The sequence below is a fragment of the Pristiophorus japonicus genome, chromosome 15 (genome assembly GCF_044704955.1).
Source record: "Pristiophorus japonicus isolate sPriJap1 chromosome 15, sPriJap1.hap1, whole genome shotgun sequence".
Taxonomy (NCBI): domain Eukaryota; kingdom Metazoa; phylum Chordata; class Chondrichthyes; family Pristiophoridae; genus Pristiophorus; species Pristiophorus japonicus.
The window spans coordinates 22,486,271-22,500,100 of record NC_091991.1 but is presented as its reverse complement, the minus strand read 5'-3'; the positions used below and the strand labels follow the sequence as shown (position 1 = coordinate 22,500,100).

General features: G+C 43.4%; 1 protein-coding gene across 5 annotated transcripts in view; it reads left to right on the top strand.

Annotated features, from left to right (window-relative positions):
* cnot2 (CCR4-NOT transcription complex, subunit 2) overlaps positions 1-13,830 on the top strand; it is a 139,118-nt gene that overhangs the window by 53,085 nt on the left and 72,203 nt on the right. For all 5 annotated transcript variants that reach the window (XM_070900211.1, XM_070900210.1, XM_070900213.1 and 2 more), the window contains one exon: positions 2,059-2,181. In XM_070900211.1, the coding sequence (XP_070756312.1) occupies positions 2,071-2,181 (111 nt within the window). In that variant the 5' untranslated portion in view covers positions 2,059-2,070. Of the gene's footprint in view, positions 1-2,058; positions 2,182-13,830 lie in introns of those variants that run through there.

Below are 13,830 nucleotides of genomic sequence, written 5' to 3'. Positions count from 1 at the left end.
TTGGTGCAAAACCCAGGATGCATCCAGTATAGTTCACCTAAATGACCTGAAAAAATAAAGTGCTCTTATTTTGCAGCAAGGTGTGGCAAGATGCTGAATGGTCTCAACTGGCGTAGCACCTCAATTTTAAAAGATGGTGGCATCCACTGATGCCTATTTTGAAAAGCATGCAGTCTATCATGTTTAGTTTGAAATACAGGCATCTGCCAGTGCTATGGCTGTGACTCCGAGCAATTCCATATATTCTCCTTTTTATCCACCTCCCCCCCCCCCCACCCCCTCATTGCCCTTAGGTGTCCATAATGCGATGGAATAGATGGCCGGATAATTTTTAATATCTCCAGAACAAGAACTTTTGTTCTGTTAGTTGCGATTCTTGCTGTTTCTTGTGATGCATTTATTTAGTTCCAGGACAGGTGGGAGTTGCTTTTCCAATGCATGAAAATATGGGTACCCTATCCTGGTTACGCAATATATTTGTGAATGTTGATTGAAAAAACGAATTATTGAAAGCACAGTTAGACAAGTATTTTAGATCATTGGAGTTCTATGGATGGTGTTAACTAGTATTTTATGGATCCTATGGTATATTTAGACCTTTGTGGACAGCAGTTGAAAGCATTGTGAAGGATTGATTTATAAACTGTTATTTTGCTTTTTAATCACCTATGGAGTCATGTGAGGAATGATTTTGATATGAGCTAAATGAAGAATGGCCAGATTTTCCTTCAAGACTGGAAAATGAACCTGGCGATTCATAAGCAAATTGGTGCTCCTCATTCAGCTCAATAATTTCTGTACATTTAAGCTCCAGACTATAACCTTCCTTATTGATGATGATTATTGAAGTTTTTTTTGTCATTTTATACCACAGTAAGAACCTGTGCATTAGTTAAGGACTCTTGTTTTTACAGCTATGCAAGTGGGGGAGTTGAGACGTTTACTGCCCAGTTGTAGGCAAAGGTAAAGCTCCATTTTAGGCATCTACAGGGTACTGCCCTATGGCCTCTCGAGTCTGTGTGTGACTTTCAATAATTGTAAATAACTGATGAGCAATAAGCTCTTTTTGAACAAAAATGTGGTTCCACACAAATTGGCATAATGCTTTCACTTTTTAAAATGATGGGTCTTTTTTAATGACTCCTTGATACTGCAACCGGAGGTCTCGTACCATTGTTTCCATGTTTTTCGTGGACTTTTTAGGTTGATGGTGCCCCAAAATTCCTTCCTTTCCCTTCTCATTCTCCTCCTGAGGTTTTATTAGCTTAACAAGTACCTTGGAAATACATGGAAGAGAACACAATTCCAAGTATTTGCATTCCAGTAGATAATATACTTTTAATATTTCACAGCTGTTGCACTATTAAGTGTCTGAAGTACTTTTTAATTCAATAAATGTATCCAATCACAAGATTGTCATGTACCATGACAGAAAACTGTGTTCCGGTAAAATGTAATGGATTAAGTCTGAGCTCTTCAAATTCATTGAAAGATGGAGATTTTCTGAAGATCAGAATATTTGTATGTATCTCTGAACTTTTAATTACTGTTGTGTATTCCTGAATCTAATTTACCATGCAGTAATTCTGCTCCTCGAAAGAAAGACAAACCTAGACTTTCCTATTCGATTATTTGTACTTGTGGTCTATCTTTTTATGGAATTGTATTTATTACCAGTGTTGTCATTAGGATTTCACTCAAGTGGCTTTCTTGTAGGCATATTATTCATTAAATATTCAGAAACCATAATCATTGTGTGAAACTTTCGTACTACGTACACTTGAACTAAAAATACCCTGCAGAACAAATATTTTTTTTTTCCCCTTCCATCTTGCAATCTCTCTGGAGAGATTGTTTTGGCCACAGAACATTAGGGTCCAAAAATGGTTGTGGCAAAAATGCTGTCAGATGACTAAACGTATAATTGGACAAGAACCTTATTGGTATAACATGAAAGCATTTTGGATGGAAATATAATATTTTTCCTGTAGCTTTTTTGTATCAATACACTAAATGGTGACAAAAAAACATCTGACATTTTCTTTGTTTTTGAAACAGGTGACAAACAGCATGTTTGGTGCTGCGAGAAAGAAGTTTGTAGAGGGAGTGGAGAGCGATTACCATGATGAAAGTCTGTATTACAGCCAGTCTTCAATGTTCCCTCATCGAACAGAAAAAGATGTAAGTAAATATTTTTATATCTAGCATTAAATGCTTGCATTGAGCTATTCAGACAATTTCAGCAAAATGTAAGCATTAGTTAAATATCCATTAAGCTCCGATTGCCTTGACATTAAACTACCCCCACTCCATATGGTACCTAATTCTGTTTTCTCCCATTATAGATTCCGACTTAAGCAGCTGAATGTTGCATACTGCATGACATGGTTATTATGATCCCATGACTGAAAGGAGGGTGTTATAACTGTTATGATCTGTAAAGGATTATAAGTCAGGCTTATAAATGGACTATATATTTGCAAATTTTAAATATATTCGTAGATTTTCTGTATTCAGTTGACTAATATCCTCGTAGTCACAAGTTAGAGTATACTTTGTTTGCCGTCCTTCTTGGAATACTCTTTGTCGGGTGCTATTGAGCTTTTGAATATGCATTTATGCCTCACCTGATCATCCAGTCTCTTTCTCTCGAGGTGTTTATTGTCTGCTGTTCTCTTCATTGAAATATCTTCCTCATTTTCCTCACTCATTCTTTGCAGAGTGATAACTCATCTTCTGTGACTTTACCCTACACCCAAGTTCCTACTGCCCTGCTCCTCTGTCCTTGCTGCCCTACTGTTATCACGACTTCAGCTACATATTGACACCCCCATTCATATCCATGGCAAACTTTCACGCTGACCAGGCTATCTTTGACCACTTCCTTGTTTTCCTGAACAGCAGCATCCCCCTGTTCATCTCCAGGCTCCACTGCCATTACCCTTCACTCATTGGAAAAAAAACTACCCCCAACTCTTAATTCCCAACTCCCTCTCCCCTTGCCCACAATTGATTTACTCAACGGCTCGCGTTCCTTCTGTCCGTGTCCTTGGTCCTGCCAGATCTTCTGTGGTATCCTGCCCTTGCTGCACCGAATCTCACTCCACCTCTGATATATCAGCTGGCTCTGTCCTTACTTGACATCTGTTGTCACTTGTGCTGAAACTCTCTTCCATGTTATTGTCACTTCCCTCCTAGCTTTCTGAGCTCCATCCAACATAATCTGAAACTCTTCCAGATCGCTGCCTACAGTCTATTCCACACTAAGTTTCGGCTCAGTTATCACCCCTGTCCTTACAGACTTCCAGTGCATCAATTTTGACGTTCCCATTCTTGGGTACAAATTCCTCTATGGCCTCAACTTCCTCCATTCTTCTGCTCCTATCTATACTGCTCCAACCACCACCCAACACTGATCTACCATCAGTGGCTCATCCTTCACCCATTTTGCCCCCATGTTCAGGAATTATCCATGTAAATATCTGCCTTGTTACATTTCTCACCTTCAAAGGCCTCTTTAATACCTACATTTTTGACCTAGCTACATTCCTTAGCTCCTTCTTTGGTCCTACTTGAGTCCAATACTCAGCTACAAACTGTGGGAATTGTAAGCTTCTATTAAAGGCAGTATATATGTGTACGTTGTTATATGATTGTGTGATATCTATGCAGCGGTGAAAAATTACAACGGTGCTTGCTGCTTTGAGAAAAAAAGTGAACTTAGGTAATTGTATTTCTCTTGTCATCAGTCTTTTCCCCTACCCAGACCTAAGTGAGACTGTCTCAGACTTATGCTCATTAGCCTATTGCACAGTTTGGGCTGTATTCCCTAGAATTTAGACGGTTATGGGGTGATCGGATCGAAGCTTTCATGATATCAAAGGGGAACAGATAGGGTAGATAGAGAGAAACTATTTCTGCTGGTTGTGGATTCTAGGACTAGGGGCATAGTCAAAAAATTAGAGTCAGGCCTTTCAGGAGTGAAATTAGGAAACACTTCTACAAGAGTGGTAGAAGTTTGGAATCTCCCGCAAATGGTAATTGATGCTAGATCAATTGTGAATTTTAAATCGAAGATTGATAGCATTCTGTGAACCAAAGTTATTAAGGGATATGGACCAAAGGCAGGTATATGGGGCCCAAGTTTCCACAGGATAAAAAACGGGCGCCCCTCCGAGCTGGGCGCCCATTTTTCGCGCCTAAAACGGCGGCAGAAAAAAAACGTGCTATTCTCGAGCGCTTTGCATCTCCTTGTCTGTTGGCGCGGCGCCCAGGGGGGCGGAGCCTACACTCTCGCCGATTTTGTAAGTGGGAGGGGTCGGCTACTATTTAAATTAGTTTTTTTCCTGCCAGCACCGTTGCGCATGCGCGTTGGAGCGTTCGCGCATGCTCAGTGTGAAAAAAAACATTGCACTCGGCCATTTTTGTAGTTCTTTGTAGCTGTTTAATTTTTGAACATTTTTTAATAAAACCACATTGCCATCAGCACTGAGGCTTCCCTTCTCACTAGCTCCTTCCCCTCCCTCCCCTCTGCGGCAACAAACGGCTGTCTCCTTCCCCTCCCTCCCCTCCGCGGCAACAAGCCGCTGTCTCCTTCCCCTCCCTCCCCTGCGCGCCAACAAGCCGCTGTCTCCTTCCCCTCCCTCCCCTCCGCGGCAACAAGCCGCTGTCTCCTTCCCCTCCCTCCCCTCCGCGCCAACAAGCCGCTGTCTCCTTCCCCTCCCTCCCCTGCGCGCCAACAAGCCGCTGTCTCCTTCCCCTCCCTCCCCTCCGCGGCAACAAGCCGCTGTCTCCTTCCCCTCCCTCCCCTGCGCGGCAACAAGCTGCTGTCTCCTTCCCCTCCCTCCCCTGCGCGGCAACAAGCCGCTGTCTCCTTCCCCTCCCTCCCCTGCGCGGCAACAAGCCGCTGTCTCCTTCCCCTCCCTCCCCTGCGCGGCAACAAACGGCGGTTTCCTTCGAACGATGGCTGAAGCACTTTCACACAGGTAGGAAGATGGTTTATTTAATCTTTTCTTTGCTTATAAATGTTTATTCAGGTTGGATTTATTTGTACAATATTTGGAGAAGTATAAATAAGGATTGATTGTAGAATTTAATGAGTTCCCTCCCCCTACCTCGTTCTGGACGCCTAATTTGTAACCTGCGCCTGATTTTTTAATGTGTAGAACAGGTTTTTTCAGTTCTACAAAAATCTTCACTTGCTCCATTCTACTTTAGTTTGGAGTACGTTTTCACTGTGGAAACTTTGAAATCAGGTGTCAGTGGCCGGACACGCCCCCTTTTGAAGAAAAAATTCTGTTCTAAAGTAGAACTGTTCTACCTCACTAGAACTGCAGAAAAAAAAATGTGAAAAATTGCGATTTCTAAGATAGTCCGTTCTCCACCAGTTGCTCCTAAAAATCAGGCGCAAATCATGTGGAAACTTGGGCCCATGGAGTTAGGTTGTAGATCAGCCATGATCCCATTGAATGACCTATTCCTGTTGCGATTGAAGTATATTGAAATCTCTATTGTAACTGAGATCGAGGTGATCAAAGAACTTTCAGTACACATCGCTGATGTTGTCCCTACTTTTTGTTGGTTTGTAATCATCTAATCATGATCTAAATCATTATTGATCACAGCCTGTTCTGTAACCAGTCTGCCCATGAGACGGAATGGATGCATCTCTGGTATCTCTGAATGAAAGGATGGAAGGTGTGAAGCATTGCACGCCTATTAAGGACATTTTCAGATGTCCTTATCTGGATTAAATCTTTTGCGTTAAAATGGCAGTTAACATTTTCCTAGAGATTGAGGTTCATGAGTCATGGATGGGAATGGGTAAGGAGAGAGGCAGGCAAATTCTACGATTAGCCTGCCTCACAGTTAGTTCAGAAGGAGCTTTGTCTTGCTTGTTTGTGGACATAATATCAAAATCGATTTGTTTTCTGAAGAAATTATGATCAATGGCTTTTGCACTAAATTAATTTGTGCAATCACTGAAGATCGCTTACAGTAACTGTTTGCTATTTTCTCAGGTGTGTCCATCACCTACAAATTCAAATTTTCAGTTGATACAGCAAGGGTCACAGAACTCAGTATATCAACAACAACAACTACTTGTATTTATATAGCGTCTTTAATATAGTGAAACGCTCTAAGGCGCTTCACTAGGAGTAGTATGAGACAAAACATTTGACACCGAGCCACATAAGGAGAAATTAAGGCATGTGACAAAAAGCTTGGTCAAAGAGTCTTGAGGAGGAAAGAGAGGCGGAGAGGTTTACGCAGGGAGTTCCAGAGCTTAGGACCTAGAACACCTGGAAGTGTATTTTTGCTTCAGATGAGAATAGGCAACAGTCCTTTCTATTCCTGGACTTGAATGTTTTAGTTGAAAAGCTCTTGAAAGCCTTGTGCAATAGTGGAGAATGTCAAAGGTCAACCTGATTGTCCAGCTCCCGATAACAACATTTATATAGCACCTGTCACAGGAACATTATTAAACAAAGTTTGACATCAAGCCACATAAGGAGAGTTTGGTCAAAGAGGTCATTTTCAAAAAGCATTCCAAAGGAAGAGAGAGAGGTTTAGGGAGGGAATTCCGGAGCTTAGTGCCTCAGCAGCTGAAAGCAGGGCTGCCAATAGTGAAACGATTAAAATCAGGGATGCAGAATTGGAGGAGCACAGATATCTCGCAGGGTTGAAGAGCTGGAGGAGTTTACAGACATAGGGAGGACAAGGCCATGGAGGGATTTGAAAACAAGGATGAGAATTTTAAAATTGAGATGATTGCTGATACAGGAGCCAGTGTTGGTCAGTGAGCACAGGTGATGGGACTTGGTGCGAATTAAGACACGGACAGCAGAGTTTTGGATGACCTTAGGTTTATGGAGAGTAAAGATGGGAGGCTGGCTAGAAGTGCGTTGGAATAGTCAGATCTAGAGGCAACAAAGGCATGGATGAGGGTTTCAGCAGCAGTTGAGCTGAGGCGGGGGCGGAGTTGGGTGATGTTTCGGAAGTGGAAATAGGCGGTCTTCGTGATGGCCGGAAGCTCATCTCGGTTAAATACGACATCAAGGTTCTGAACAATCCGTTTCAGCTGCAGACAATTGCCAGAGAGAGGGATGGCTAGCGAACTGAATTTGTGGCGGGGACTGAAGACAATGGCTTACCCAATATTTAGTTGGAGGAAATTTCTGCTTATCCAGACTGGATGTCTGACGAGCAGTCTGACAATTTAGAGGTAGTGGAGAGGTCGAGAGAGGTGGTGGTAAGGTAGAGCTGGATGTCATCAGTGTACATGTGGAACCTGACGTCGTCCCCAAGTTTCGCCATGATTTGCTCCTGATTTTTAGGAGCAACTGGTGTAGAACGGGAGTATCTTAGAAATCGGAATCCTCGTCATTTAGTTTGCTCCAGTTCTAGTCAGTTAGAACAGTTTCACTTTGGAACAGAATTTTTTTTTCAAAAGGGGGCGTGTCCGGCCACTTACGCCTGTTTTCAAAGTTTCGTCAGTGAAAACTTACTCCAAACTAACTTAGAATGGAGTAAGTGAAGATTTTTGTACGATCGAAAAAACCTTGTCTACATTTTAGAAAATCAGGCGTAGGGAATGGGGGGGGGGGGGGTTTAAAGGGAAGTTTACAAACATTAAAACACTTCAGTTTTACAAATAAAGAGCCATCAACAATAATAAATGATAAATACATCAATAAATCAACCAATAAATCAATCCAAAAAAATTAATAAGAAAGAATTTTTTTTAAATCAATAAATAAAACATTTTCTACTTACCGACTGCAGCACCGGGAGCCCTCCAACAGCGTGCTGGGATGCCCTCCCCCCCCCCCCCCCCAGTGTGTCTCTGTCAGTGTCTCTATCTCTCTGTCTGTCTGTGTGTGTCTCTCATTCTCTGTCTGTCAATGTCTGTGTTTCTGACAGCGAGGGGAGGGAGAGAGGGGGGGAGCAGAGGGAGGGATGGGGGAGGGGGGAGAAGGAAAGATGGGGTTGGGGGGAAAGGTGATGGGGGGTGGGGGGAAGGAGATGGGGGGGGGGGAAAGAAGATGAGCGGGGGGAGGAGATGGGGGGGGTGGGGTGGGGAAGGAGAAGGGGGAGGGAGGCTGAACGGGCCGGGCCCGAGACTTCGGGCAGGGCCTTTACAGGTAGGTGGCATTGGGTCAGGGGGAGGGAGGGAGAGGGAGGTCAGGTTGGATCCAGTCCGGGGGGGGTGGCGGGGTGGGAGTCGGGTCGGGTCCGGGCGAGGGGGGCGGGGGAAGCGGGAGTCGGGTCGGGTCCGGAGGCGGTGGGGGGGTGGGGAGCGCGGGTCGGTGTCGGGAATGGGGGCGGGGGTCGGGTCGGTGTCGGGTCCGGTCTGGAGGCCGGGGGCGGGAAGCGGGAGTCGAGTCGGGTCGGGAGGAAGCAGGAGCTGGCCGTGGGAGGAGCCTTATTCACGAAGCCCCAGTGAGGCCATTCGGCCAGGGCTAGGGGCTGCGTGCTTCGGGCCCCTCCCACACAGTTTCGGGCGCCTGGAGCTACTGCACTTGCACGCCCACTGTAGCGCGCATGTGCAGAGGTAGCGCGCATGTGCAGAGGTCCCGGCACTGTTTTCAGCGCAGGGACCTGGCTCCGCCCCTACAGCTCATGCTGCGCTGCGCCGAGGGCCAGAGGACCTGCAGGGAGGTGGAGAATCTGGAGGGTTTTTTTAGGCGCACTTTGTGGCGCGAAAAACGGGCGTCCAGGTCGGGACTGCGCCGTTCTAGGCGCGGCTCAAAACTTGGGCCCGTTGTGTTTTCGGATGATGCCGCCAAGGAGCATAGAAACTCTTGACTGCCTGTGTTAACCTGGATTTTGCAGAACCTGCTTTGTACATGGTATTTGCAGCATTAACTTTGAAGAATAGCTTACTTCATATATAGGTGAAACATTTCCTTATTTTGTCAAAGTATTTCTTCATTGATACGATTTGTACTTTTGTGTCAGTCTTGCTGCTTTTCTCATTTTAGAATTTGTAGCGATCCACTGCCAACAACCTTAGTTTTGATGATATACTGCTTCTGAATTTGTGATATATACATACATCATTGCATATTCCTTGTCTTCTGTTGTCTTCCCGATTAGGACCCTTCATCACCAAAGAGCATTTGATGCGTTTTCCCTCTCCAAAGACATTTTTTTAATGTTGAGAATGCCGTCTTCTAGTATAGGCACCACCAAGGTTGAAAAGAACAGCAGATGGGTAAATCAAGATGTAGTGACTAGATTTGGACTTTAAAAGTGTCTAGATTGTAACAGGAAGAGAAGACTGAGGGAGGTAGAGAGTTCCATAGTTTGGAAATACTGGAAAAGAATGAATTGAATAGTGAGTTTTGATTGCAAAAGAACAAGGTTGCAGGGAGGAGAATGGTGATTTTGGAGGATATAGCTGGAGCTCGGGGTGAATGAGAGGAAAGTTCGAAAGCCGGTCATCTTGAATTTTTTTTAAAGTTAAGAGGTGGGAGAAGGATCACCTACCCATACAGTTAAATATTTTTGGCTACTGATGTGAATCCAGATATCCAGGAAATGTCACTAAATATTTTTGTTCATGACAGTCAAAGAAAGCTGGTTAAAATGTTCTATATGTGCTTACTGTAAATTTGTGAGAATGTGCAGAAGCAATTGTGTCTGCAGAAAGAGTTGTACCTTTTTTTCTTAATTTACAGAAGAGTTTACCGATCAATAACTTACCTTAAACAACTTCAAGTTTTTGATTTAAAACTATTAATTATTAAAATAATAATGAACAAAATAATGGGAATTGAGAGACAAATTTCCATAACCTGATGGTTTCCACCACAAAGTATTAAAATAAATAGGTGAAGGAATTGCAGATGTATTGGTCACAATTTTCCAAAGCGGTCTAGATTCAGAAATTGTACCTTTTGGATTGCATATGTTACTCTGTTATTTAAGAAGTGAGGGTGGAGAAACTAGATAACTACAGACCCATCTGTTTAACATCAGATGTGAAGCTGTTACTGGTATTTTATCATCAGAGACAGAGTGACTGAGCAACCGAACAAGTATGAGTGAGTCGGTATGGATTTGTGAATAGTAGGTCATGTCTTACTAATCTAGTTGAATTTTTTGAGGAGGTCACTAGCATGGTGGATAGGGAGTATCTATGGATGTTGGCTGCATGGACTTCCATAAGGCATTTGATAAGGTTCTGCACAAGAAATGATCAAAAAATAAAGTGTATGGAATTGGAGGTAACCTCGGGTTGGGAGGTAGGAGACAGCATAGGGATAAAGGGAACATCTTTTGACTGTTGAGGTGTGACAAGTGTTATTCCCCAGGGATCTGTACTGGGGCTTCAGCTTTTAACCATACATATGATTGGATGAAAGAACAGAGTTGTATATCCAAATTTGCAGATGACACTAAGGAGTCACAGTAAGTGGTCTGGATGGAACCAGGAAGTTACTAAGTGAGTGGGGGAAACTGTGGCAGATGTGGGGATGGTGTGAGGTCAGCCACTTTGAATCTGACAAGAACAAAACATTTTTCTTCATGGTGACAAACTAGGAGCCATAGAGAAGCAGAGGGATTTGGGTCTCCTGTTCTGTAGCCAGCCCTCCATGAGAGGCAGACAAAAAGCAGGAAACTATAGACCAGTTAGCCTAACACCTGTGGTTGGGGAAAATGTTGGAGTCCATTATTAAAGAAGCAGTAACAGGACATTTGGAAAAGCAAAATTCTGTCAGGCAGAGTCAGCATGGATTTATGAAGAGGAAATCGTGTTTGACGTGTTCTTTGAGGATGTAACAAACAGGATTGATAAAGGGGAACCAGTGGATGTGGTGTATTTGGACTTCCAGAAGGCATTTGACAAGGTGCCACATAAAAGATTACTGCACATGATAAAAGTTCACAGGGTTGGGGGTAATATATTAGCATGGATAGAGGATTGGCTAACTAACAGAAAACAGAGAGTTGGGATAAATGGTTCATTCTCTGGTTAGCAACCAGTAAGTAGTGGGGTGCCGCAGGGATCAGTGCTGGGACCCCAACTATTTACAACCTATATTAACAACTTGAAAGAAGGGACTGAGTGTAACGTAGCCAAGTTTGCTGACGATACAACGATGGGAGGAAAAGCAATGTGTGAGGAGGACAAAAAAATCTGCAAAAGGACATAGACAGGCTAAGTGAGTGGGCAAAAATTTGGCAGATGGAGTATAATGTCGGAAAGTGTGAGGTCATGCACTTTGGTAGTAAAAATCAAAGAGCAAGTTATTATTTAAATGGAGAAAGATTGCAAAGTGCCGCAGTACAGCTGGACCTGGGGGTACTTGTGCATGAAGCACAAAAGGATAGTATGCAGGTACAGCAAGTGATCAGGAAGGCCAATGGTATCTTGGCCTTTATTGCAAAGGGGATGGACTATAAAAGCAGGGAAGTCTTGCTACAGCTATATAAGGTATTGTTGAGGCCATACCTGGAATACTGCGTGCAGTTTTGGTTTCCATATTTACGAAAGGATATACTTGCTTTGGAGGCAGTTCAGAGAAGGTTCACTTGGTTGATTCGGGGGATGAGGGGGTTGACTTATGAGGAAAGGCTGAGTAGGTTGGGCCTCTACTCATTGGAATTCAAAAGAATCAGAGATGATCTCGAAATGTATAAGATTTTGAGCTGGCTTGACAAGCTGGATGCAGCGAGGATGTTTCCACTGATTGGGGAGACTAGGGCATGATCTTAGAATAAGGGGCCGCCCATTTAAAACACAGATGAGGAGAAATTTCTTCTCTGAGGGTTATAAATCTGTGGAATTCGCTGCCTCAGAGAGCTGTGGAAGCTGGGACATTGAATAAATTTAAGACAGAAATAGACAGTTTCTTAAACGATAAGGGGTTATGGGGAGCGGGTGGGGAAGTCCATGATCAGATCAGCCATGATCTTATTGAATGGCGGAGCAGGCTCGAGGAGGCGACATTTAAAGATCACATGGATGAACTTCAACAATTGTACATCCCTGTCTGGCATAAAAATAAAACGGGGAAGGTGGCTCAACCGTGGCTAACAAGGGAAATTAGGGACAGTGTTAAATCCAACGAAGAGGCATAAAAATTGGCCAGAAAAAGCTGCAATTCTGAGGACTGGGAGAAATTTAGAATTCAGCATAGGAGGACAAAGGGTTTAATTAGGAGGGGGAAAATAGAGTGAGAGTAAGCTTGCAGGGAACATAAAAACTGACTGCAAAAGCTTTTATAGATATGTGAAGAGAAAAAGATTAGTGAAGACAAACGTAGGTCCCTTGCAATCAGAATCAGGTGAATTTATAATGGGGAACAAAGAAATGGCAGACCAGTTGAACAAATACTTTGGTTCTGTCTTCATTAAGGAAGACACAAATAACCTTCCGGAAATACTAGGGGACCGAGTGTCTAGGGAGAAGGAGGAACTGAAGGAAATCCTTATTGTGTTAGGGAAATTGTTGGGATTTAAGGCCGATAAATCCCCGGGGCCTGATAGTCTACATCCCAGAGTACTTAAGGAAGTGGCCTTAGAAATCGTGGATGCATTGGTGGCCATTTTCCAACATTCAATAGACTCTGGATCAGTTCCTATGGATTGGAGGGTAGCTAATGTAACCCCACTTTTTAAAAAAGGAGGAAGAGAGAAAAAATAGAATTATAGACTGGTTAGCCTGACATCGGTAGTGGGGAAAATGTTAGAATCAATTATTAAAGATGTAATAGCAGCGCATTTGGAAAGCAGTGACCAAGCCAGCTTGGAGTTATGAAAGGGAAATCATGCTTCTCAAATCTTCTAGAATGTTTTGAGGATGTAACTAGTAGAGTGGACAAGGGAGAACCAGTGGATGTGGTGTATTTGAACTTTCAAAAGGCTTTTGACAAGGTCCCACACAAGAGATTAGTGTGAAAAATTAAAGCACATGGTATTGGGGGTAATGTATTGACATAGATGGAAAACTGGTTGGCAGACAGGAAGCAAAGAGTAGGAATAAACAGGTCCTTTTCAGAATGGCAGGCAGTGACTAATGGGAATTGAATGTGATATCTCCAAGTTTGCAGGTGACACTAAGCTGGGTGGCAGTGTGAGCTGTGAGGAGGATGCTAAGAGGCTGCAGGGTGACTTGGACAGGTTAGGTGAGTGGGCAAATGCATGACAGATGCAGTATAATGTAGATAAATGTGAAGTTATCCATTTTGGTGGCAAAAACAGGAAGGCAGAATATTATCTGAATGGTGGCAGATTAGGAAAAGGGGAGGTGCAATGAAACCTGGATGTCATAGTACATCAGTCATTGAAAGTTGGCATGCAGGTACAGCACGCGTTGAAGAAGGCAAATGGCATATTGGCCTTCATAGCGAGAGGATTTGAGAATAGGAGCAGGGAGGTCTTACTGCAGTTGTACAGGGCCTTGGTGAGGCCACACCTTGAATATTGTGTACAGTTTTGATCTTCTAATCTGAGGAAGGACATGCTTGCTATTGAGGGAGTGCAGCGAAGGTTCACCAGACTGATTCCCGGGATGGCAGGACTGACATATGAAGAAAGACTGGATCGACTAGGCTTATATTCACTGGAATTTAGAAGAATGAGAAGGGGATCTCATAGAAACATATAAAATTCTGACGGGATTAGACAGGTTAGCTGCAGGAAGAATGTTCCTGATGTTGGGGAAGTCCAGAACAAGGGGTCACAGTCTAAGGATAAAGGGTAAGCCATTTAGGACCAAGATGAGGAGAAACTTCTTCACTCAGAGAATTGTGAACCTATGGAATTCTCTACCACAGAAAGTTGTTGAGGCCAGTTCGTTAGATATATTCAAAAGGGAGT